This window comes from Pseudonaja textilis, chromosome 1 (assembly GCF_049901715.1).
Source record: "Pseudonaja textilis isolate UNSWEBS1 chromosome 1, rPseTex1.2, whole genome shotgun sequence".
NCBI lineage: Eukaryota > Metazoa > Chordata > Lepidosauria > Squamata > Elapidae > Pseudonaja > Pseudonaja textilis.
In genome coordinates, this window is record NC_141990.1 from 332,634,986 (window position 1) to 332,657,205 (window position 22,220).

Sequence of the window (22,220 nt, forward strand, 5' to 3'; positions counted from 1 at the left end):
GGGTTTCAGGGGCACACCTGGGGCCCAGCCTGTGCCCGGCTCCTGGCGCCCGCGCGTCTGCTGTTGCTTCCTGCCAGGGTGGCTGCAGCAGCTGCAACAGGAGGCAGCTTCTCTCTGGCGCACGCAGCCCGCTCTGCCCACAGGGGCTGACTCAGCAGCTGCCGGTTTCGGCCAAGCTGGATTGGCAGCATTTTCACCGCCTCCCCATGACTGCTTGGTGCCCGGGTTGTGCCTAGCCCAGTCCACACCGCCTGGCACACACACACAAACACACACACACACTCTCTCTCTCTCCTGCAGGAGGGGGAAATTGAGGCGAGCTTTGGCAGCCCCACTGCAGAGGCATAAAGGCTGGAGAGGGCTTCCTTTTGGAGGTTGCCAGGGGCACCCCTCGGGTCTGCCCTGCACCACCCCCAGAGCCCTGTGCTCGTGGCCACTCTGGCTGTGGATGATGCTCTTGGAGGGAGTGCCCAGGTCGCACCCAGGCCCAGCCGGCTCAGCCTTGGGCGCCTGCCAGCTCAGCCTCACGCGACCGGTGCCTCCCTTAGCATCCAGCCCTTGTCCCCGGCTGACCTGGCGGGCGAGGCCACCTCCTCCCTCTGCAGAGAGGCCTCCGGCTGGCTTGGGTGAGATGGAGCCCGCCGGCCCGGCAAGTGGAAGCAGCTGTGTTGGTCCCAATGATTGCAGGTCACCACCAGCTGGACAGAGCCTCATGACCGCCTTTTCACCCCTCACTGCCCCCACCCCCAGAAACCCCCTGCGGAGCTGAGGACCCTTGGAATGGAACTTATTTGCTCCATCAACACAACAGTCCTGCTTGCACAAAACACAACTGGCGGTTTTGCAACAGAAACGAGGTTTCTGGTTCGTTTTAAGACGAAGCTTCCTCTCTGATTCTCCCTGGCTGCAGGGGGCGCCCTCGCTCTAAGTGGACCTCTTAACCTCCCGCTTACACACAAACGCCACGCAGGCCATCTATGATACACCCTCGGGGTGGCACAGGTGTTCTCCGGAGGCCCCCTGCCCTGCAGCAGAACCCAGCAGGCAGCTTGGCCTCCCGCAGCCCAGCCAGCCCCAAAGAGGAGGAGGAGGCAGAAGGGGGGCAGCGCAGTCCCTGCGAGAGACCCGCTTGGTCTCGGCTCTTGCGCGAGGCTCCCAGCCACCTGCAGCTGGCCCTGGGCATCCCCTTGCGGGACCAGCTGGGCCAAGAAGCGGCCGCTCCCCAGAAAGCAGTCCGGAGGCCCAGGGCATTGGGCGCCTTGAGCCTCCACCTCGGTCGGGCTGCCCCTCCTTGGGGGTCCCCGGGACAGCCTGCCCCGGAGTCCACCCGGCTCTGGCCCCGCCCCCTTTACCGTAAAGCAACTGCTCGGCATCTGGGCAGGGGTGGGATTCAAATTTTTTAACAACCGGTTCTGTGAGCATGGCTTAGTTGGTGGGCTGGCTTGGTGGTCATGTGACTGGCTGGGCGTGGCCAACTCAATATCACTCAGAACGAGGCACGCATTTCCTCACCTGGCCTCTCATGACAACAGTCGTAAGTGTGAAAAATGGTCATAAGTCACTTTTTTCAGTGCCATTGTAACTTCGAATGGTCACTCCACACAAGCAAAGTACCAGCAAAGGAGGGAAAAATAACTCCAGAGGAGCTCCGGAGACAGGAAGTCCAGTCCTGCCAAGAATGTAATAAGGGTCAAAGGAGAGGCAGTTTCCGTAAGCAACACCAGAATGTTTCCTTCCTGCCTTCCTTACAGGATTAGCCCAGTCATTTCTTCTAACAACCGGTTCTCCGAACTGCTTAGAAGGATAACAACTGGTTCTAGCGAATAGGTGCGAACCGGTAGAATCCCACCCCTGCATCTGGGGCAGAAAGGCGGAACTCAGGGGAGGCCGTGGCCAGGGCCTGTGGGCATCCCCGCCCAGCCAGTCCACGGTAGTTTGGGGCAGGGGCGGAGGGCAAGGTGTAGACCCGGGCCGGCAGGGGGGCTGCGAGGCTGAGCACTGCTACGCAAAAAACCAGAGGGGGTCGTAAGCAATTGGCCGGCTGTTATTTCTGTAAGGGGCCCCCGAAACACGTCACTGCTTTCGGTCGTTCTGAGTGGGCGTGTCAGAAACGCGTCCTGGGTGAATTCGTCGCTGTTCTTGCAAATCCGGTTTCTCCGCAGAAGAATTCTACCTGCCCTGCTGGTCTAGGTTAGCTCTTCCCTAATGTTGTTGCTTCGATTCATTTTGCTCCAGCAACGTCTAGAATCCAGGGGTGCTTTTAAGGGCTTCCTCTCTGCTCCCCAGAAATGAGCTCCTTCCAATGGGGTCAGCGGTGGGCTTCCTCTTGGGCCAAGCCGCGTTTGGTCTCTCTGTTTCCTGCAGCAAGCTGGGGAATTCTGGGAGTTGGAAGTCCACAAGTCTTAGTTGCCAACTTTGGGGAGCCCTGCTCCAGCGAGAGGGAGGGAGGGAGAATTCATTTCCCCTGACAGCCAAGACCCAAAGGCCCGAGCACTTTGGGCCTCGCAGGGCCCCAGCTGAGCCCCCCGAAAGTGGCAGGAGCCATCCAAGTCCTCTCAAGGACGCTCTCAGGCCAAAGAGGCTAAAATTGGCCCCTCAGCGGTTTTACACAAAGCTCAGGCCGAATCCCCCAGCAGCCCCCCTTTGTTTCTGGACGGGTGGGGGGAGGGGCGGTTTGCCCCTCTGGGCAAGCGACTCCTTCAGTGGCCAAGGCTTCAGAAGAGGCCTCCCTGGCAAGGCCCCCCTCTGCGTGCCCAAGCTGGCCGAGGCAGGCGCCAAGGCATTTGGGCACCTCCGCGCTTCCCTTCCTCTGCCAGGGAAGCCGGCGCCTCTTTGCTGCCCGCTCCGCTCCGGGCAAAGTTGTGGGATGCCTCTGGGACAAAGTTCAGAGACGCCGCTATAAATAGCCCGTGTTCCTCTGCAGTTATTTTTAGCTCCCCAAGAGCTATAATTGCCTTCTGCTACTGCCGCTTGCCCAGGGTGGGGCCAGGAACGGCAGCCGGCGACCTGCGGCATCCAGCCGGGGGAAGACTGCAGGCAGGCTGTGGAGGGCACCGCCGGTGGGCAGTTGGCCGCAGAGGCTGCAAGCGTGCTGGAGACCAGCGCCCAGGATTGGGCTCCTCCGGGGCTCTTTGGAGGGTGGGGGGGCTATGTGCTCCCTCTGTCCTTGCTGCCCCTGGCCCGGAGACCCTCCCCAGAATGAGAGCCAGCCTGGGCGGGGAGGAAACGAGGCGGCATCAGGTGGTCGTTCTGCCCCCACCCTGGCTTTGGAGAGGAAGCCTTGGGCCTGTGGATGCCCCAGGAGCCCCCCGTGACCAGCGCCAAGCTGCCCTGAGCTTGCTCTGTGTGTGTGTATAAGGGCTTTCCTCCTCTTCCCCCCACAGATGGCAACCAGGTGGATGCCACGCTACCCCCAAGCGCTCCATCTCTGCAGGGTAGCCCCCAGGGCAGACCGATGCCATCCTGGGGGCTCTCCCTCCCCAGTTGAATTCAAAATGGCTGTATGCCCATCCCAGCCCTGCCCCGCCCGTTGGCTGATTCCAGGAATTGTACCCTCCCCCTTTTCCTCCTCAGGGCTGGGATGGAGGCTCACCTGAGGGTCCAAGGGTCATCCCTGCTCTGGATCACGCACCTTCTGCCAGCAGAGGCGCTTGGTGGTGGGCAGGGTCTCCTCCCGCCTCCAGGGAGCTGCTGTGAGCAGAGCCCCCCAGGAAAAGCACCTGGCGGCCCTTCCTAGAAGCCCAGCAGGGGTCGCTGGAGGGAAATCCGCCCCCGCCCCCCATCCTTCTTGGCATTGCAGAGGCAGAATCCTCCCGGGCGGAGGCTGGGCCCCCAAGGCCCCCAAGGCCCCCCCCTCAAGAGAAGAGATTGCAGAGGCAGGGCCTACGGAGGGAGCTGCCTTCCCAGCCGAGAAAAAACCGCGTTTCCAGGCAAAAGGAGCCTTTATTCTTTGTGTGATCAATGCGCTTTTTAAAAACTGGAACCTCACATGTTCAGCACTAGCAAGGCAGCCAGTCCAGGGCACGAGGGGGGAGGAGCCGGTTACGAAAGAGAAAGGCAGAAATTAGCAAGAAAAGATGACCAGGCACAGCCTCCCCCCCGCCCCCCCTTATAAACCCTCCCCCTTTTTGGCAACAGGAAGAGAGTTTGGCAAATAAGAACCATGTTCAGCACTCTGTTTTTGACAAACTGGATCAATCCGTTTGTCACTTTGGTGAATTAAAAAAACAAACCAACTGAAAGAGTTTGACACAGGGAGGGGTCTGGCCCCCCCCTCTCTAAAAGGCCTGGATTCCCAGAGAGTAGAGGTGGGGAGGGTGGCCCTGGGTTCAAGGGCGGATGGGGGGGCTGCTTGTCCAGGGAAGACCCAGCCAAGCGACTGAGGAAGCGAATGCAAAGGGGGGGGGCAGGTGGAGGCTCCTGGGCTGGGATTCCCGGGGGGGCTGGATTTAGCCATAAACAAGTTTAGGGCCTCACAAAATTTCAGAACGTTGTTGTTGCTCTCTTTTAGAGTTTTTGTGTGGCTTTCTGTGTGTGCTGTACTTTTGAAAACCTTGTGGAGCAATTTTTATGCATAATTTTACAAAGACTTTAAGGCTAAACGTCCTCAGCTTTACGAGGAAGAGACCACCGGAGACCAGAGGCTCGGCCTCCTTTTGCCACGTCCCCGGGGCTGCCTTGGCACGCGCTCTCGGGGGCATCGGGAGAGCAAGGGGGCCCGCTGGGAGCTGACGGAGGCCCTGCTGGCCGGGGGGGGTCCCTGGAGATGCCCCACTGACCGCTTCTGGGCAAGGGGAAGGGGAGCCCAAATCGGCGGGCAGCCCTCCAGCTTGCACTGGGAGAGGCGGGGGGCTGCCCATCCCATTCTCCCCTCGGACCCTCCCACACCAGCTCCTCCAGGCTCAAAATCAAGGCCTCACTCAGCCCAGCCTGGAGAAGAGCCCCCCAGTCCTTGGAGGGAGGAGCCCCCCCGGAACAGCAGATTCTCCACCAAAGAAGCCGGCACAGCCCCCCCGCAGCCCCCCCCCGCAGCCTTATCCCCACACCCAGCCTGCTGGCATCCCCAGGGCTCCCCGGGGAAACTCCGTCCTTTGGGCCACTGGCGCCTCACTCAGAGGGAGAGCAACCAGCCAGGGAAAGCGCCCCCAGCCTTGGCCCTTGGGAGTGGGGGGGGCATCCGTGCGTGACAGTTGGGGAGGCGGGGGGGGAGGGAGGAAGAGACGAAATGGGCCCCTCTCCTTGGGAAGCCCCCTCCTCAACCGTCCTGGAAGGGCAGCCGCCTTTGCCTGCCTGGCCCTTCCCCAGGCCAGCTCTCCACTGGGGGGTGGGGGCATCCAGACCGGCTCCCTGGGGGTCCCCTCCCAGGACGGCCCTCAAGCCCAGCCTGGTGCCCTCCCTGCCCCCAAATCCAGTCATCTGCCGGTGGGACAAACGGGCAACGAGGGCTGCTCCCCCCTCCTTGGCCTGGCCGGAGATCGGGGGGGGGGGCTGGGGGGGTGCCCAGCTATAGGAGGGCGCAGGGCTTCTTGTCCTTGAAGGGGTTCTCCGAGGTGGGGACGCCAACCAGCAGGGGGTCGTTCCTGGCCTGCTCCTCGCAGTAGTTCATCAGCTCCAGGCAGGCTTTGGAGACCTGGGGAGGGAAGCAGACCCGTCAGTCCCCCCGCCCGGCCACCTGGGGTCCAGAGGGAGGGGCCACAAGGCGGCACTGCAGGGCCTGGGCATGGGGGCCCCTGCTCCTTGGGGGGATCCAAATGTCAGCTGAACACTGCCCCCCCCCGAAGGCAGGAGCCACCAGGATCAAGGCCCCCACTAATTCTCAGTTCCAACCTGCAGCCGGGTCCCCCAACACCCCGCTCCCCATATTCTGGAAGGGGGACCTGATGTTCTGACTGGGGGGGGAGAACGACCCTCCTCTCTTGCACGGCTGTCCCCCGTTTCCTTCCTGGCTGCCCCCCCTCCTGCCCTCAAGAGAAGGGGGCCAGGACCGGACTGCCCCCCCCCGGGGGGGGACACACAGCCCCCAGCACTAAATGCAGCTCCACTGAACCTCTTCCAGGAACCAGGATGGGGGTGAGAGAACCCTCCCCGGTGACCCCCCCCCCGGGGCCAGAGGTGGGCTGGCTTCTCAGCACCTCAGGGCCTCTGATCATGTGCAGAGGCATTCTTGGGCCAAGGAGCGGCCGAGGCCTGCAGGCCCGTGTGCTCAAAGAGTCTCTCTCTCCCTCTCCCCTCAAGAGTGGGTTGCACCTTCCCTGCCTCCGCCCGGGGGCCAGAGACCCTCGCCCACTGCAGGGGCCTTGGGGCTCGGTCTGGCAGACTCTCCGTTGCCAGGCTGCCCAGGGCCTGACCTTGAGCCAGAGGGGGTCTTCTGCCTGTCCCCCTCCCCAATTCCCAGGGCACCTGGCGCCTCCCCTCCCCCATCCGAGAGCCCACCTTGATCCTCTCCATTCCGGCCTCGATCCGCAGCTGCTCCACCAGCTTCCGGGCCTGCGCGATGTTGTTAGTGGCCGACATCGTCTGCCATCGAGGGGGGAGGGGCGTCCGCCAGCACCTGGAGGCCTGGAACACCAGAGAAGGAGACGCTTGGCTCCCGGCCCTGCTCTGCCCCTCCCCAGGGTGGCACCGGACAGAGTTGCCCCCTCCTCTCTTTGGAGACAGCCCCCCGCAAAGCACTGCCACGCTCAGGGTGGCAGCGACCGAAGGTGCCCAGAGGAGTGGGGGGTATGACCTGGCTGTGTAACTGGGGGGTCAAAGGCCCCAAGACCCCAGAGCAGCTTTTCAGGGGCTGAGGCGACTCTGCCCACAATCCCCACCCCACCTTCTCTGGGGCTGCAGCCCAGGATGATATCCCTCTTTCCGCAGCTGCATGGGGGCCACAGCTCTGCACCAGGCGAAGACGAGGAACCTCCGCAGGCAGGGGCAGTCTATCTCAAGAACCAACCGGTGACTCGGACGGAAGGTTTTCCGAGGCATCTGGCTGGGCCTTCCCCGCAAAGAGACGCTACGATTGTCTGCAGGATCAGACTCGGGGGAACTGGTCCTCGGCCGGAAACGTCCCGAGGGGCAGCTTCAGGGGCCCCGCTGGGCCTCAGAGTTGAAAAGAAACAAGGAAGCGCGCCCCAAGGCGGACGGACCAACTCTCCGGCTCCCCCGGGGTTCCCTCCCCGGCTGACACCCACTTGCTCCTGGGGCGGCCCGCGCGAAGGTCTTTCCGTCCCCCCTGGGCGGGGCTGCGAGACGAGAAGGGGGATTCCAAGGCGAGGCAGGGGAGGCCCTGGGGAGAAGGGCAGAGAATGGGACCCGCTGGGAAGCCCCCGCAAAGGCGCAGGGCTCGAGGGTCCCCCCCGACGGGCCTGGGTCCCACCGCCGGCGCGTCCCTGCCTGCGCCACTGCCGGGGGGGCGTCGCTCGGCTGCTTCCTTCCTTGCAAGTACCTGGCCCGAATGCCTCGCCCGTTGGAGGGCAGGGAGGCCGGACGCTTATTAGCGGCTCCCGGGCCACCGCCTGCAGCTTTCCGGCCGGCCAATCGCCCACTGGCCGGCAGGGGATCCGCGGCCGCCTTCCTCCTCCTCCTCCTCCTCCCGCATAAAGCGGGTCCAGGTGCGGCCCCTCCCGCGTAGAGCGTCGGCCGACCGGGACGGCGCCGGAGATGGCGAGTAAGAGGCTGCTGGCCGAGCTGGGGGCTCCCTCCCCGCCCAGCCCCACGGGGGCTGGAGTCCGCTCCCCGCCTCCCTCCAGCAGGCTCTCTTTCTCGGCCTCCGCAGAGGCCTCGGGGGCAGCCCGCTTCTCCCAGGGCCGCTACCCGCCCACGCTGACCATGGTCACCGAGGCCGTCGGGGCGCTGAACGAGAGGAAGGGCTCTTCCACCGCCGCCATCAAGCGCTACATCCGCCACAACTACCCCGGCGTGGACCCCATCCGGCTCAAGTACTACCTGCGCAGGGCGCTGCTGAAGGGGCTGGAGAAGGGCTACCTGGTGCGGCCCCTCAACTCCTCCGCCCAGGGCGCCACCGGCAGGTTCAAGGTGAGGGAGCCGCCCCCGCCCCGGACCCGACTTCGGGTCGAAGGGCTGCACTGGCAGGAAGGCTCCGCGGAAGGAGCCGGCCGCCTGCAGGGTCCCACGGTGCCCCTCCCCTTGTTCAGCCTTGGGCCAGGCAGTCGACCCCTGAAGCCCACGGGAGGAGTTGGGGACCGGCTTATTGCTCTCTGGGGTGCCTGATGGCCGCAGCCCCCTGGACCCGAGGGGTTTTCCTGCCCCACGTGGCTCCCTGCCCTTCCTGGCACTCCTCCCCTTTGCCTGGGGGGGACCCCGGAGGGAGCCTTCTGCTGCCCTGCCTGCTCGGCTAATGACCGGTGGGAAATGCCAGCCTTGCCTGGCCGTTGCCAGGCCAACCCGTGTGCTGCTGCCGGGGGCCCTTCGGGTCCTGCCTTGGGCCTGGCAGAGTCTGGCCTGCGACCGCGGAGCCTTTGGAGGAGGGGGGGGCAGGGGAGTGCCTGAGTGTCCCCTTGGCATTACCCCCCCCCGTTGTCCTGGTTTTGCAGTTGGCAGCCATAAAACCCAAGAAGGGGAAGGCGACGAGGGCCCCGCCTGCCCAGGGGGAAGGCCCACCCCCCAAAGCGGAGAAGGTGCTGGCGGGCAAGGCGAGGGCTGAAAACCCCAAAGGCAAAGGGAAGGGTAAGGACTCCCCCCCCTTTTCATGCACCAGCCACCCGGGGGGGGGGCCCTTGGGAGGATGGAGGGCGGGGGTCCCATGGCATCTCTGCCAGAAGCTGCATTGGGGGGGCGGGTAAGGGGGCCGCCGAGGGGCTCCTGGGTGGGCTCTTCGCCCTGTGGGGGCCCAGCTGCAGCTTCTGCCCTGATGGAGGTCAGCTGGGGGAGAAGGCGCTCATCCTGCTTCTCTGCCCCCCCTCCCCAGCAGACGCCAAGGGCAAGGAGAAAGCCGCCAGCAAGGAAGCCAAGATGGAGTCTGACTCGGTAGGCCTCCGTGCAGGCAGAGGGGGCAGCTCGGCCCTCCCCTCATCGCCCAAGTCCTTGGGTGGGCGGCCTGCCGCTGGGCAGGAGAGAGAGAGCCCCCCAAAGTCCAGGGGTGGCAGCCCCCTCCCAGTGGCCCCTTCCGGGGCTCTGGCCCCTGCCGAAGCCCACACAGCGCGGGCTGAGTCAGAGGAGCGTCTCCCTTGCCCATCCCAAAGGCCCCACTGGGGGGGTCTGTATCTGCCCCCAGAGAGCTGAGCTGGGCTGCCTCTGGCCAAGAGGTTCGGGGCTGCCCCCGTCCCCCCCGACTCGTATAAGGCCGAGCGTGTCCGTCTTCCTGCAGGTCCTGGCTGCAGGCCCCACGAAGCCAAAGCCGAAGCCAAAGCCAAAGCCAAAGGAGAAGACGGCAGCCGAAGGAAAGGCTCCCAAGAAGCCAAGGGTCCCCAAGACCGTCCAAGTGAAACTGGCAAAGCCCCCCGCCAAGGTGCCCCCAAGGGAGAAGCCAAGACGGCCGCCAAGGGCAAAGCTCGGCCCAAGGCAGGAGCAGGAGGCAAGGCTGAGCCCCCCGGGGGGAGCCAGTCACGGCAGCAAAGGGGAGCCAAGCCAAGAGCCAGGCCGGGCCCCCAAGACCGGGCCCCCAAGACCGGGCCCCCAAGACCGGGCCCCCAAGACCGGCGCTCCCAAGGCGGGAAAGAGGGCAGCGGCCAAAGGCAAGGAGAAGGAAGCCAAGGGGGCGGCAGGCCCAGAGGACACCTGAGGGCCACAGGGGCCCTTGTCCCCAGCTGGGTGGGTTTTAACAGCATTATAAGCAGCCGGAGGTGTTGTTGAATAAAGGTGTCACATTTGGCAAGATGGCAAACTCCCCGCCCCCCCCGGGCTGCTCCTGATTCTAAAAAGCAGCAGAGAGAAGCTGCGCTGAGGGAGATCCGGCGTCCCCTGCGCCTGACCGGAGGAAGAAGGACACACACATGCACACACACACCCCAGCTTAGCAGGTAACCTTGCACCTGCTCCGCCCCAGGTGGGCCATGCGCACCAGTCACTTCCACCGGAGCCTTTCAAGGCACAGCTGGCTGCTCCACACGGGCATTTTTGAGCAATGCTTTGGCTTGCAAGCTACATTGTCCTAAATTATACTTTGGCACAGCGGTTCCCAAACTTTTTCAGTCCGCCCCCCCTTGGTGCTACAAACTTATCCTTAATGCCCCCAGCCAGGGGCGGGATTCGAATTTCTGTGGGTGTGGCCTAAGTTGGGGGTGTGGTTTGCTGGTCACGTGACTGGGTGAACATGGTTTGGTGACTGGCAAAGTGGTCCTCACTTAACGGCCGGTTGCTTAGCAAGTGTTCTCATTTATGACTGGCCTCCCCAGAACTACTCGACCTGTTTTGGGAGTTTTGACAGCCACGCACATACGCAGACACACACATTCCCTTCCAACCCTGCTGGAGCCGGTCCTTGGGCTAGAATCGGCAAAGCATCTCTGATTAGATTCTAGTAGTGAATAAAATCTAATCAAAGATGCTTTGACAATTCTTGTTGATTTGTTTTATTTTTATTTCTTTATTTTGTGTTGCTGAATTGCATTGACACGTGTGTGTCCCTTCTTGTGCACAACCCAGAAGCGGTTGTGCTTCTTTGCAGCAAAAATTACCGAATGTGCCGGCACTGCCGCGTTCTAGGTGCCAGCCCCACAGGTCCACCCCATTGAGCCCGCTGCACCGGAGGGGCCTGCCCAAGCAAGTCATGTCAATGGGGTGAGCCGGAGAGAGGGAGGGAGGGAGAAACAGGATCCATTGGGCCAGATCTCCACCCTAAACAATTACTCTTCCCCAATGTAATTACAGCGCCAATTCTGAAGAAGGCAAAACCTGAACGTAGTGTTGGTAAATTACAAGGAGAACATACACACACAGACTCCCTGCTGGAGCAGGTGATTGGACTAGAATAGGTATCTCATTCTCTTTCTCCTCCCTCCTCCTTTATTTCTTTTTCTTTCTGTCCCTTCCTTCCATCCCTCGTTCCTTTGTCCCTTTTTCTTTCTTTCCCTTTTCTCTTTTTCCTTCTCTCTGTCTCTTCCCTCTCTCTTTCCCTCTCTCAGGCTCACCCCATTGACTTCGTGCACCACTCAATTCGGACTGGCTTGGGCAGGTGCCTCTGGTGCCAGGGGCTCAACGGGGTGGAACCCGGCGCTGGCGGTGGGATGTTTGCAAAGGAGCCGCTCTGGCTTTGCCCTCCTTTCCAAGGCTGCGTTCGGGGCGGAGCTCCTGGCACCAGAGCGGGCAACTCAGCGGGATGACCCTGCAGGGCCTTGCCTGGCGGGATTTTTTTTTCACCCCTGAATCGTGCCCTGCCGCTCACCTCCGGCGCCCCCCCCCTTGCCTCTCAGCGCCCCCCAAAGGCATCCCCCAGGGGGCAGTACCGCCCACTTTGGGACCCACTGCTTTAGCATAACTTTTTCACTAATAGGATTCTTGAACATAACTTCGTCCCAAGAACATTCTTGAAAATGTTGAGTCCTGAGAGCATCCAGTTTTGGTCACCACAATATGAAAAAGATGTCGGTACTTTGGAAAGAGCGCAGAGAAGAGCCGGACTGGAGGAATCGGGCCCGGCTAGTCTGGAGAAAAGGATACGGGGAAACACGATGGCGGCCTTGCAGTATTTGACGGGCTGCCACAAAGAAGGGGGGGGGGGGTCAAAGCACCCGAAAGCAGGACAAACCGCAAAGGACGGGAGGATCTAAGAGCACAACCAACCAGTGGAGCTGCTGGACTCCAGAAGTCGGTGCTCCGTCCCTGGCGGTTTTTAAGAAGAGGCTGGACAGACATCTGTCCAGAATAGGACACAGGCCCTCCTGCTTGTGCAGGGGTTGGACTAGAAGACACACACACACACACACACACACACACACACACACACACACACACCCACACACCGGCACAAGGCCCCTTCCAACTCTTATTAGCCACAGATTCAAGCTCATGCTTTGCTTCAGAGAGTGTACATCTAGTCTTCAGTGTTGCAAAATAAAACCCCCCAAAGGTGTCCCTAAAGGGCTTGCAACTGAATGGCAGCGCTGCCCAGATTCAGGGGATAGGCAGCTTTTGGGAACCCCAGCTGGAGAACCCGGGGTGGGGGGTGGGGGGGGGCTGGATGGATCTCTGGGCTTCGTCCAGAGTCCTGCTGAGCAGAGATCTGGGGCTGCTCCCGGATCCCCTCAGAGTTACAGGATTTGGTTTGGGCAGGCGAGCCCCACAGAGGGCACCCACCTCCCACCTCCCCTCCTGAGTGGGTAGGGGGTGCCTGGGATTATTGGCAGCTGGGCAAGGTAGCGCCAGCACCCGGTCGACTTGCAATGGGAGAAAGGCTGGAATTCCCAGGAGGGCTGGGAAAAAAATGGATAGGAGCTTGGAACAAAACAACTCTGTGTGTGTGAGTGAGAGAGCTGGCAGCCCTGAATTACTTCACGTGATCTATGTCTCCCTCAGACCAAAGGTCCCAAGACCGCCAACTCCACCACGGGGGAGGGGGCGGGGGGGGTCTCTCCCCCCAGCTGCCCATGGCCTTGCTTGCTCTCCTCTGCCCGCCCACCCACCGCAGTTTGCCCGGGTCCTTCCTACCGCGCCATGCTCTGAAGGGAGCAAGCTACCCACCCCGGGCCCAGTGAAGACCTGAGGGGACCAAGACCCGGGGGATCTGTCCCGGGTGGCCCTGGCTCAGGGTCAGCGTGGGATTCACCCAGACTCCCCCCTCCGCCCCGGGTTCGGCCTTGCGCAGCCCCTCCCGAGCCTTCAGGCAGGTGATCGCTGCCCGCCCCCGCCCCGCCCCCCGGCCTTGGCGGCCGATCTGCCCCCACCCCCGCCGCCGCCGCCGCCGCTTCCCCACCACCACCCGGCCGCCGCCCGCCGGCAGTTCAAGCGGCTGCTCGCAGCGGGCTGCCTTCCAACCTGCGCCAACCCCCCGGGCACGCGCGCAGACGGGGCGAGACGCAGCGCCGGCAGCTGCTCCCACGGCCGCGGACGCGCGCGGGCCCCGATGCGCCCCCGGCCCCTCTAACCGGTCATCGAGGCTGCCCTCCCCGAACCCCTCCCCACTCCCGGGGCCGCTCGGGTGGTCGGCCCTGCGGCAGACTGAGGCGTCCAGGCGCTGCCGCTGCTGCTGCTGCTGCTGCCTTCCCGGCTCCCCTCTTAATCGCCCCGGGCGCCTGCTGGGAGTCCCTTCCAGGAAGAGACCCGGCTCCGGCCTCGCCGAGGCTGCCCCTCCACGCTGAGCTGGCTGATCCTCTCCACTCGCGGGGAGGGCCCTTCAGCCAGGAGCCCCCCGGTGCCCCCGCTTTCTTGGCAGACCTGCCGCTGGTGTCTCAGGTGCCGCGCCAGCCAAGGGGGGAGGGGAGACCCAGCTGGGGGCCTGTGCAGACCGAGCGGGCTGGGTGACGCAAGCTTCCCGGGAAGCCCCTGCGGAAGGCCCCTTTCGGCCCCAGTGTGCCCCCTTCCCAATCCATTGCCTGACCTCCTTAGCAGCAGAACCCAGGCACGCTGGAGGCTGCCCTCAGGCAGGGGGGAAGGGCGGAGGCCTCTTGGGGGGGTGGCAAGGTGCGAATGTGTGGCGGGACGGGATTCTGCACATGGCCCGAGGCCCCTGCCCACAGTTGCCCCGATGCCCCAGGCCCCTCGTGGCTGAGCCCCCTGGCTCGGCGTGGGGCCTGACCCTTGTCCCATGGACAGCCCAGGAGAGGGGAAGGCCAGGGTCACTTCGGGCACTGGCACCAACCCAAGGAATGGTTAGCACGTGGGGCAAAGGAAGGCCCGGTGCCCTCCGGCTACACAGCAGCCTGGAGCAGCGGGGAGGCAGATCCATGGGGAGGGGGGGGACGGACCCCAGAGGGGTCGCTTGTGCTTAAGGGGGGGCTGGAGGGGGGGGAGGCTGCATTGCTTTGACCAGACAGTCATTCTTGGGAACTTGAGGGAGGCCGTGGCATCCAGCATGGTTCCTTCCCTAGGCCACACACCAGCCCTGCAAGGCAGGACAGCCCAACTCCTGAGGGCAAGGTCCCAGAAGAGCAGCTTCCAGTGGAAGCGAGGGGGCTCCTGCCCCGTGCCCTCTGCCCCCCTTGCTTGGCGCTTCCCTTCGGGGCTCCCCGCCAAAGCAAAGGAAGCGACCGGCAGGGCCAGGTCAACCATGGGGCAGGGGCCGCGGGCGCAGATTCCCTAGACGGTGAGCCTCCAGGGCACAGCAGAGTCTATTTTCACCTTCCCCACCAAATGGCTTTTTGCTGCCAAGGAGCGATCAAGTCAAAACTTGAGGCTTAATCCCAGCTACTGGTGCCAGCTAATTTAATACCTAAATTAATATATTTTTAACAGCTGTTGGAAGACGTATCACGGCTGATTGAAAACATAAAAGAAACCCACCGAGTCAGGCGGCGTTTTCTCACGGGGGTGCGGGGGCAGGGCTTCTTTCCTGCCAGGCTAATTGCAGCCTTGGTGCAACATTGCTGAAAGAGCCGGGCGCCAGGCAGAGCTGGCAGAGGCAGAAACGGGGGGGCCTCCTCAGCTGCTCTTTCCCACAGGGCCCCCAGCCCATTCCAGGGAGGCCTCCCCAGTAGCAGGCTGAAGACCAACCAGCTCGCCCCTTTGGCTGCCGGAGGGAAGCCCCCTGGCCCGGCTCTGTTGGGTGGTCTTCGTCAGGGAGGGGCTGCTCCTCCCCTGGAAGGCTCGGCCCTCGAAGCCCGGGGCCCCTCCTGTGGCAAAGGAGGGCTGAGGGGGCTCCGCTTGGATGCCGCTTCTCAGGGAAGGAGCCCCCCAATTGCCTCCTGGGGCTGCCTCTTGACCCTTGAGGCATGTGGCTACCGCCTGCTCTGGCCTGAGGGGCCTCTGCCACCGGGGGGACCCTTGGCCAGTCGCTTTGCGGAGGAGAGGGCTTCCAAGGGGTGAGGAGCACCGCCTGCTCGGTTTCTGGCCCAACCCAGGAAGGTTACAGGCTCTGGAGCCGAGCCTCTGATGCACCAGCAGCTTCCGGCCGTGACCCTCCCCTGGATCAGTGGGGGAGGGGCGGGAGCCCAGGAATAACAGAGTAACAGAAGGGGCTTCTAGGCCTCCCCCAAGGATGAGGAGAAGGGGGCTGTCGGCCTTCAAGATTTTCTCCCTTCGCTTTGCTTCTTTCGGCTGTCATAAGTAACGGCGGGAGGAGGGGGGACATGGTTACGGGAAGGGAGCTGGAGGGGGTCACAAACCAGAACTGTATAAGCTGCAAGGGGGGGGACACACATTCCTGCTTAGGTTTCTATGCTATGCTATGCGCAGCTGCAACCCTTTATCAGACTATGTCAAGGTCAACGGACAGAAGCCTCGTCGCCACCTGGAGAGGCCCACACGATGATCTACACAACTTGTAATTGGATGAGCCAATTGAACTATTGGGGGTGGGAACGTTGCCATCACTTTGTGTGATGTGATTTACGCGCCCATTTTCTCAGATTCAGAATTCTTTTTTTGCTACCACTTGATTTCCAGTAAAAGATTTTTTTTCTCTGATTAAAAGAGTCCAAGTATTTCTTTCTTGGATTTTGAATGGAGCACCAGCTGACATTATTCTGAATCTCCACTTTACCAGCCCACCTGGATAATTAATAAATTTTCTTCCGAGCGGGTCTGAACACAACGTCAAATCCAGCCAGCGACCAAGAAGACCTGGGAGCGACTGGAGGACAAGATTCTCTGCTGCTAGAGGAAGCAGGGGAAGCCGACTTGTTGGCAGAACCAAATCTTGGGGGGAAAACAACCGGTAAAACCCAAATGGTCCTTGGGAGTCGGCTGGAAGGACCCTGAGGAAAAGCCTCCTCCAGGAGTGACCACTACCCATCGGCGTGGAAGAGAGGAGCCATGGCAAGAGAAGGAAAGAAAGAATTTTCTACTAACTCAAGCCTTGCATCTTCTAAATGAAGCTATCGGAGAACCTCAAACTGATCAAAGGTGTGAGGGAGAGGAGGGGGAGGCAGCCCCAGCCAGAAGAATCAGAGCAGACACCCCCATAAATCAACCCGGGCTAGCGCAACAGGCAGCAGCAGCCCAGGGGCCCCCAGTGGGGGGAGTAATTGCCAGAAGACGTAGAACTCCAAAGGTGCCCCCGTTGGAAGTAAAATATGGGGGGGGGGGATCCCAAGGAGTTAGGATTCTTATGGAGGAATACGGAGGGGATTTTTCCTCAGAAGCAGCCAAAGTGAGATGTGTTACCAGGGCTCTGGAGGGAACAGCTGCAAAGTGGGTGGTGACTTTGCATAATGATAAGGCCCCTCAGCTGATGAATTATGACCTGTTCATGACTGCACTGGGGGCCAGGTTTGAAGACCCACTTGCTGAACGTAAGGCCAGAATTAGGTCGAAGACCATAAATCGGGGGCGGAGATCAGTGGCCGACTACACCCAGGAATTTAGAGAGCTGGCGTATCGTATTCGAGGCTGGTCCCAGGGAGCCCTGATAGAAGCTTTTAAAGATGGGTTGAATGAAGATGTACATCAAAGCTGCGTTGCCAGAAGAGGCCCCAGTGAGCTGCAGCTGTGGTACATGCTGGCAGCAGAGGTGAAAACTGATCTGACCCAAAACAGAGGCACGGGGGGGTTGGTTGGAGCAAATCCTCCCCACCAGCCCTCGAGAAGCCTTAAAACCTCAAAAGGGAGGAATGGCGGCAAAACCTGAGACCACGGCTTGCTTCCGTTGTGGGAAGGAAGGTCACCGGGCTGCAGATTGCCGTGCCAAGCTAGAACCAAAGGGGGCGCCAGGAGGAGGAAGAAAACCTGAGAAAACCCCAGCAAAGCCTCGCAAAGCGGCGCTTAAAGCAGAGGAGGTTGTAGAGGTCGCCCCTCCGAAAGGAGAGGAGCTGGGAACTCCAACCTCTTCTGAAGAGAGTGAATCCGAATTGGAAGACGACTCACTGGTAAGTCCAAACAAGGGTCCTATGACCCTTGAGATTAAGGGTACCCACGTCGGGAGCCGAAGGGGAAATGCTGGCCTTGTTAGGCTCTGGGTGCACAAGGTGCGTAATCAGCTCGGAGGTAGTGGAGAAAATGGGCTTAAGGCTGAAGACTTTAAAAACGCCCATAGCCTTTTGCCAATTGGATGGATTGGTAGCTGGGGGCAGCCCTGCACATTTCATAACGGAACCAGTAGAAATGACGATGGGGAAGCATAGAGAGACTTTGTGTTTTATTGTGGCTCCTGGGATGGAGCGGCCCCTAATACTGGGGTTGTCCTGGCTCCGGAAATGGAGCCCCCACGTTGATTGGAGGAGAGGGTCATTGTGCATACGTATTGACCAGCGCCCAGAAGGGGAGGGGCAATCTCAACCGAAACTCAAGAATCCCACTGAACTGGCCTCCACTGGCACCGAGAACCTGAAGGGGGAGGAGAAAATTCCGGAGGAATATTGGGACTTAAAGGAGGTATTCAGTGAAAAGGCCTTGGATGAGCTCCCCCCCCCCCCCATCGTTCAGCAGATTGCAGTATTGAAATTCTACCTGGGGTGAAACTCCCAAACCCGAAACTGTACTCGATGACACCGCGGCAGCTAGTGAGCTGTGGTCATTTATTGATAAGAATTTGGAACGTAGTTTCATCCAACCCACTAGACCCCGGGTAGCAGCCCCAGTATTGTTCCGTGAAAAGAAAGATGGCTCCCTTCGTTTATGTGTTGACTATAGAAACCTGAATGCTATTTCAGTGGAGAACGTGTACCCTCTCCCCTTCACGAAGGATATGTTGGCCCACTTACCCAAAGGGAAAATTTTACGAAACTCGACCTGAGAGAAGCATACTACCGAGTTCGAATTAAGGAAGGGGATGAATGGAAAACTGCTTTTAACTGCCCAGTGGGCTGTTTCCAATTCAACGTTCTTCCATTTGGCCTACAGGGGGCCCCTGCAGTATTCATGCAAATGATCAATCAGGTGTTGCATGAACATCTATACAAAGGGGTGTTGGTTTATCTTGATGATATTCTTATCTACACGGAGACTCGTGGTGAACATGTGAAACTAGTGCGGTCGGTTCTGGAAAAACTTCGAGCTGCTGAGCTGTATGCAAAGTGGTCCAAGTGTGAATTCCACCAGGAAAAAATGGACTATTTAGGTTATTGCATCTCACATGATGGCATAGAAATGGATCCGGGGAAGGTCCATGACATTTTGGAATGGGCCCCTCCCCGCACCAGGAAACAACTTCAAAGTTTTTTGGGATTCGCTAATTTTTACCATCAATTTATCCCTGCTTTTGCAAAGATTGCAATGCCTATCACAAATCTCCTAAAAACCAAAGGGGAGGTGAAACCAAAGCCTAGTAAACCCCTGGAGTGGTCCATGGGATGTCAAGCCGCTTTTGAGAAGCTGAAATGACTGTTTGCTGCTGAACCAGTACTCAAGGACCCGGACATGGATGCTCCTTTTGTAATCCAAGCTGATGCGAGTGACGTAGCAGTTGGTGCGGTGTTACTACAAGCAAACGAGACGGGGACTCTGCAACCATGTGCATATACTTCCCATCAACTAACGGAAACCGAAAGAAGATGGGCCATCTGGGAAAAAGAAGCTTTTGCAGTTCACTGGGCTGTTAACCTGGAGGCATTTCTTAGAAGGGGCAAAACACCCATTTGAGGTGTGGACGGCTTTGAAAACGCCTCGGAAGCTGTCTCCCAAGCAAGTTCGCTGGGCGCAGCACTTTAAGCGCTTTAATTTTTCATGGAAGTACATTCCAGGGGGGAAGAACTTCATGGCGGATGCTTTATCTAGATTACCTCAATATAACAGTGCTCGCCAAGAAGTGGTACGGCTGATTGTCCCAACCAAACAGTTGGCAGCTCCAGTGGTAACCAGAGCCCAGAAAAAGGAGGTTGATTTATCAAATGATTTGACTGCACAGTTAAGAGATGCTCTAAATCTTGATGATTGGTTCCCTGCTCACTCAAATAACTGTACGGTTAGAGATGGATTGGCATGGGTGGGGGCCAAATTATATGTGCCAGCGAAGCTGAGAAACCAAATATTACAGCAAGTTCATGACTCTAAAGCCGCTGGTCATTTTGGATTCGTGAAAACCTCACACTTAGTTAAAAGGCAATTTTGGTGGCCTACCTTGAAAAAGGACATTGAGACTTATATACTAGTTGTCCTATTGGTGCCTCAGCCAAATGGCCTCCTGGTAAACCATCAGGCTTACTACAAAATGTAGCTAGACCAACGGCTCCATGGAAGGAAATCTCTCTGGATTTTATAGTGGAATTACCTGAAAGTGGGGGGAATACAGTTATTTGGGTAGTAACCGATTTGTTTTCCAAACAAGTACATTTCTTACCTTGTCTGAAAATCCCATCTGCGAAAATGTTGGCTAAACTGTTCATTTTACATATCTACAGGTTACATGGGGTTCCTGAACGCATAATCTCAGGGGTGTCCAGTTTACCTCAAACTTTTGGAAGGAGTTCCTGAAGTTATTGAGCTCCGCCCAGGGCTTAAGCTCCACCCACCACCCACAAACCAATGGGGCTTGTGAGAGAACTAACTCAATATTGGAACAATATCTTTGATGTTATATAAATTATCAGCAAGATAATTGGGCTGGCCTATTGCCATTCGCTGAGGTGGCATAGAATAATTCGGTACATAGTAGTACTGGGTTTACTCCATTTAAAGTAGCTTCGGGACAAGACTTTGTACCCATACCCGAGCTTCCCTGGGAGAAACCTAACATTCAGTCATTAGATGAATGGATAACACAGCTCCAGCTTACCTGGCCGGTTACCTGTAAAGCGTTAGCTTTGCACCCAGGCCCCACTTGGGACTTCGGAAGAGAAACAAGTTTTTGCTGCCAAGTCGCTTCCCTCCCTCGCTTGCCCAACAGATTGTGCCAGGCGTCGCCAGGGCCTCTTGAGCAGCTTCTGGTTTCCGTAGAGGAGCCCCAATTGTGGGTCGTCCCCCCCGCTGCTCCTTGAAAAGCTGTGGGTTGCAGCTGCCCAACAGGGTCGGATGGCAGCTTCCCGGGGGCGAGGCAGGCGCCACGGCAGCACAGAGCAGCGGGGTTCCTGCCTGCCCCATCAGGCTCTGGTTCCGGGGAGGGAGGACCAGCTGGGAGTCCCAGAGAGGCAGGAGTGCCTGCCTCCAGGATGTCCTCATGGCTGACGGTGCCCCGCAGGTGGCCGGGGGCAGCCGGAGGAAAGGGAAGCTGAGCTGGGCAGCTTCCTGCCCAACCTCCATGTGGCCGCCCTGCTTTGGCCCCGCAGCAGCCACCCCCACCCCCGCCAGGCCTGAAGCCAACTTCACGGATCCCCTCATTGGCTGAGGGGGGGGCAGGGCACAGCCTGGGGGAGGGGGGGGAGTCTGAGCTGAGTTTTCTGCTCCCCTCCAAGCGAGCCAGAAGAGCAGGCGGGCAGAGGGGGCTTCAGGGGAGACAGACGCTTTGGGGCCTGGTGGTGTCCAGAGAGCCGGATGGATTCCAGGGCCGGAAGTGACCTGCAGCCGAGCTCGACTTCAGGGCCCGCAGTGGCTCCTTCCCCGACCGCTTGCCTGCCCGGCATGGGCCAGGGTTTGGGACTCCTTGGTCATCTTCAGGTGCTTCCTCTGGATCCCTGCCAGGTGACCAATCGGTGGTGCCTGTAAAGGAGGGGGCGTTCCCCTCTTGAACAGCAAGTGTTCCTCTCGGGAAGCCCACCTGCCTGACCCCGCTAACCTTCCTTTCCCCCAGGAGCCTCTCGGCTCTCAGGCCCCACTCGGTTTGTGCGGCCCCTGGACGCTGCAGGGCAGGCTCCCTCACACCAAGAGCCACACGGTGTTGCACCCTGGGGAGTGGGAATGCCAGCCTGCTGTCTCTCTCTGGGCAAGAAACTCCTCTTCCTCTCCTGGCGTCCTCCCTGCACAGACGGAATGGCCGTGGCTGGTCTCATCTGCGCCCCCAATACACAGGAAGGCCCGTCCTCTCTACATCTGCCCCCAATACACAGGAAGGCCCGTGTGTGAGGCTGAGCTGCTGGCTTTGTCCTGGAACTGGGGCACCACATGACGTGCCACCCGCACACATGTCTTTGCCTTCCCTGGGGAGCTTCTCCCAGGAGCCTGGGCAGCCCCATGCCAGCCGACTCACACGGGCCGGAAGGTGGCACCTCCCCAGGATGCCAGGGCTGACCCCTCGGCCCCGATCCCCTTGCCTGAGGCCCTGTTGGCTGAAGAAACACTTCAAGACAGACCCGGGTTCCGCCCAGTGACACCTGGGCCCCTGCCTAGCACCAGTTTCCCCAAACCCGCCCAGGCCCAGGAGAAGAGCCAAGGGCCAGGGGAGGCCGCTGGGCTGAGGGAGAGGGATGACCGCGGCCTTCGAATGCAGCTTTGCTGGGCAAAGGACCCAACACGTCCAGGGCGAGGGGGGGCTTCTTGCCCCTTGGCCTCCCCCCGCCCCATCAGTTTCCAAGGCCACCAGACCCCTCCCTTGGCCAGAAGGAGTTGGCATCCTGGGGGTGCCTGGCGGGGGGTCCAGACCACCAGTCTGCCTTCCCTGCTCTGCCCCTGACCGCCCGGGGACGCCCAAGAGGGGAGAGGCCCACACTGGGGGATCTAATCCCCTCCCAATCTGCCCCACCCCAGTCCCTGCCAGGGTGGGTGGGGTGTCTCCAGTGGGGGGTGTTGTGCAGGAGGGGGGGCCCCGGCAGAGAGGCCGGCCTTCCACGTGGCTGGCTGTAGTGGTGCCAGCAGCTGCTTCCCAGGAACAGGGGCCAGCCAGCCAGCCAGGCCGCCTCCCTTCCCAGGAAGAGCCGAGGCTGCACCTGCTGCACCTCTGCCTGAGGGGGGACCCAGCCTCTGCCTGGCATCCTGGCAGCCCGTCCGAGACACGGGGGCCGTTTGCATACGCCACCCGCCCTCTTGCTGTCATGGGGGGGAGAGGGCAGAGGATGCCAAGCCCCTGCCTGCCAGCAATCCTGTCTCTGCCCTGCTTTTCCCCCCCTCCCCAATGCTCGTGTGCCTCCCCCTCCCCAGCCAGGCACGGGGGGGGGGGGCACTTGAGGATGACTTTCATCTGCAGAACAGCAGCAGCAGCAGCCGCGAAATCCACAGGGCCGTAAAGCCACCGAGTGGCATCAGCAGAGCCAAAAGCTCCTTTGGGGAAAAGTAGCGGAGCGACTGCAGATGGGGTGAGATGCCCTCTCAAAAGGCCCCCCCTCCCCCGTTTCCCGCATCAGAAGCCCCCCGACCCCCCAAGTGACTGTCCACACGGC

The 22,220-nt window shown here is 60.4% G+C and overlaps 2 protein-coding genes across 7 annotated transcripts in view; one reads left to right on the forward strand and one right to left on the reverse strand.

The window, feature by feature from the left end:
- Positions 1-3,922: 3,922 nt before the first annotated feature.
- The window catches only part of GNG7 (G protein subunit gamma 7), a 33,588-nt gene continuing 15,290 nt past the window's right edge, over positions 3,923-22,220 (reverse strand). For 2 of the 4 annotated variants that reach the window (XM_087922919.1, XM_087922918.1), the window contains exons 3-4: positions 6,433-6,550; positions 3,923-5,629 (exon numbers count right to left, since the gene is read on the reverse strand). In XM_087922919.1, coding sequence (XP_087779045.1) covers positions 5,504-5,629; positions 6,433-6,513 — 207 coding nt within the window. In that variant the 5' untranslated portion in view covers positions 6,514-6,550 and the 3' untranslated portion in view covers positions 3,923-5,503. Of the gene's footprint in view, positions 5,630-6,432; positions 6,559-7,432; positions 7,572-22,220 lie in introns of those variants that run through there. The other 2 variants (XM_026722518.2, XM_087922917.1) reach the window with 2 other exon arrangements.
- LOC113451169 (uncharacterized) lies at positions 7,648-9,829 on the forward strand. Of its 3 annotated transcripts, none has more exons than XM_087922914.1 (4): positions 7,648-8,022; positions 8,541-8,673; positions 8,915-8,973; positions 9,314-9,829. In XM_087922914.1, exons 1-4 carry the CDS (start codon positions 7,648-7,650, stop codon positions 9,725-9,727), a joined length of 981 nt encoding a protein of 326 aa, XP_087779040.1. In that variant the 3' UTR covers positions 9,728-9,829. The 3 variants fall into 3 exon arrangements, with proteins under 3 accessions (XP_087779040.1, XP_087779041.1, XP_087779042.1); XM_087922915.1 differs by having other exon boundaries at positions 8,918-8,973; XM_087922916.1 differs by lacking the exons at positions 8,541-8,673; positions 8,915-8,973.

Coding starts and splice junctions, on each gene's coding strand:
- LOC113451169 (XM_087922914.1), top strand. CDS start 7,648: ATGGCGAGTAAGAGGCTGCTGGCCGAGCTGGGGGCTCCCTCCCCGCCC. Junction 8,023..8,540: donor GCGCCACCGGCAGGTTCAAG/GTGAGGGAGCCG, acceptor CTGGTTTTGCAG/TTGGCAGCCATAAAACCCAA. Junction 8,674..8,914: donor CCCCAAAGGCAAAGGGAAGG/GTAAGGACTCCC, acceptor CCCCCTCCCCAG/CAGACGCCAAGGGCAAGGAG.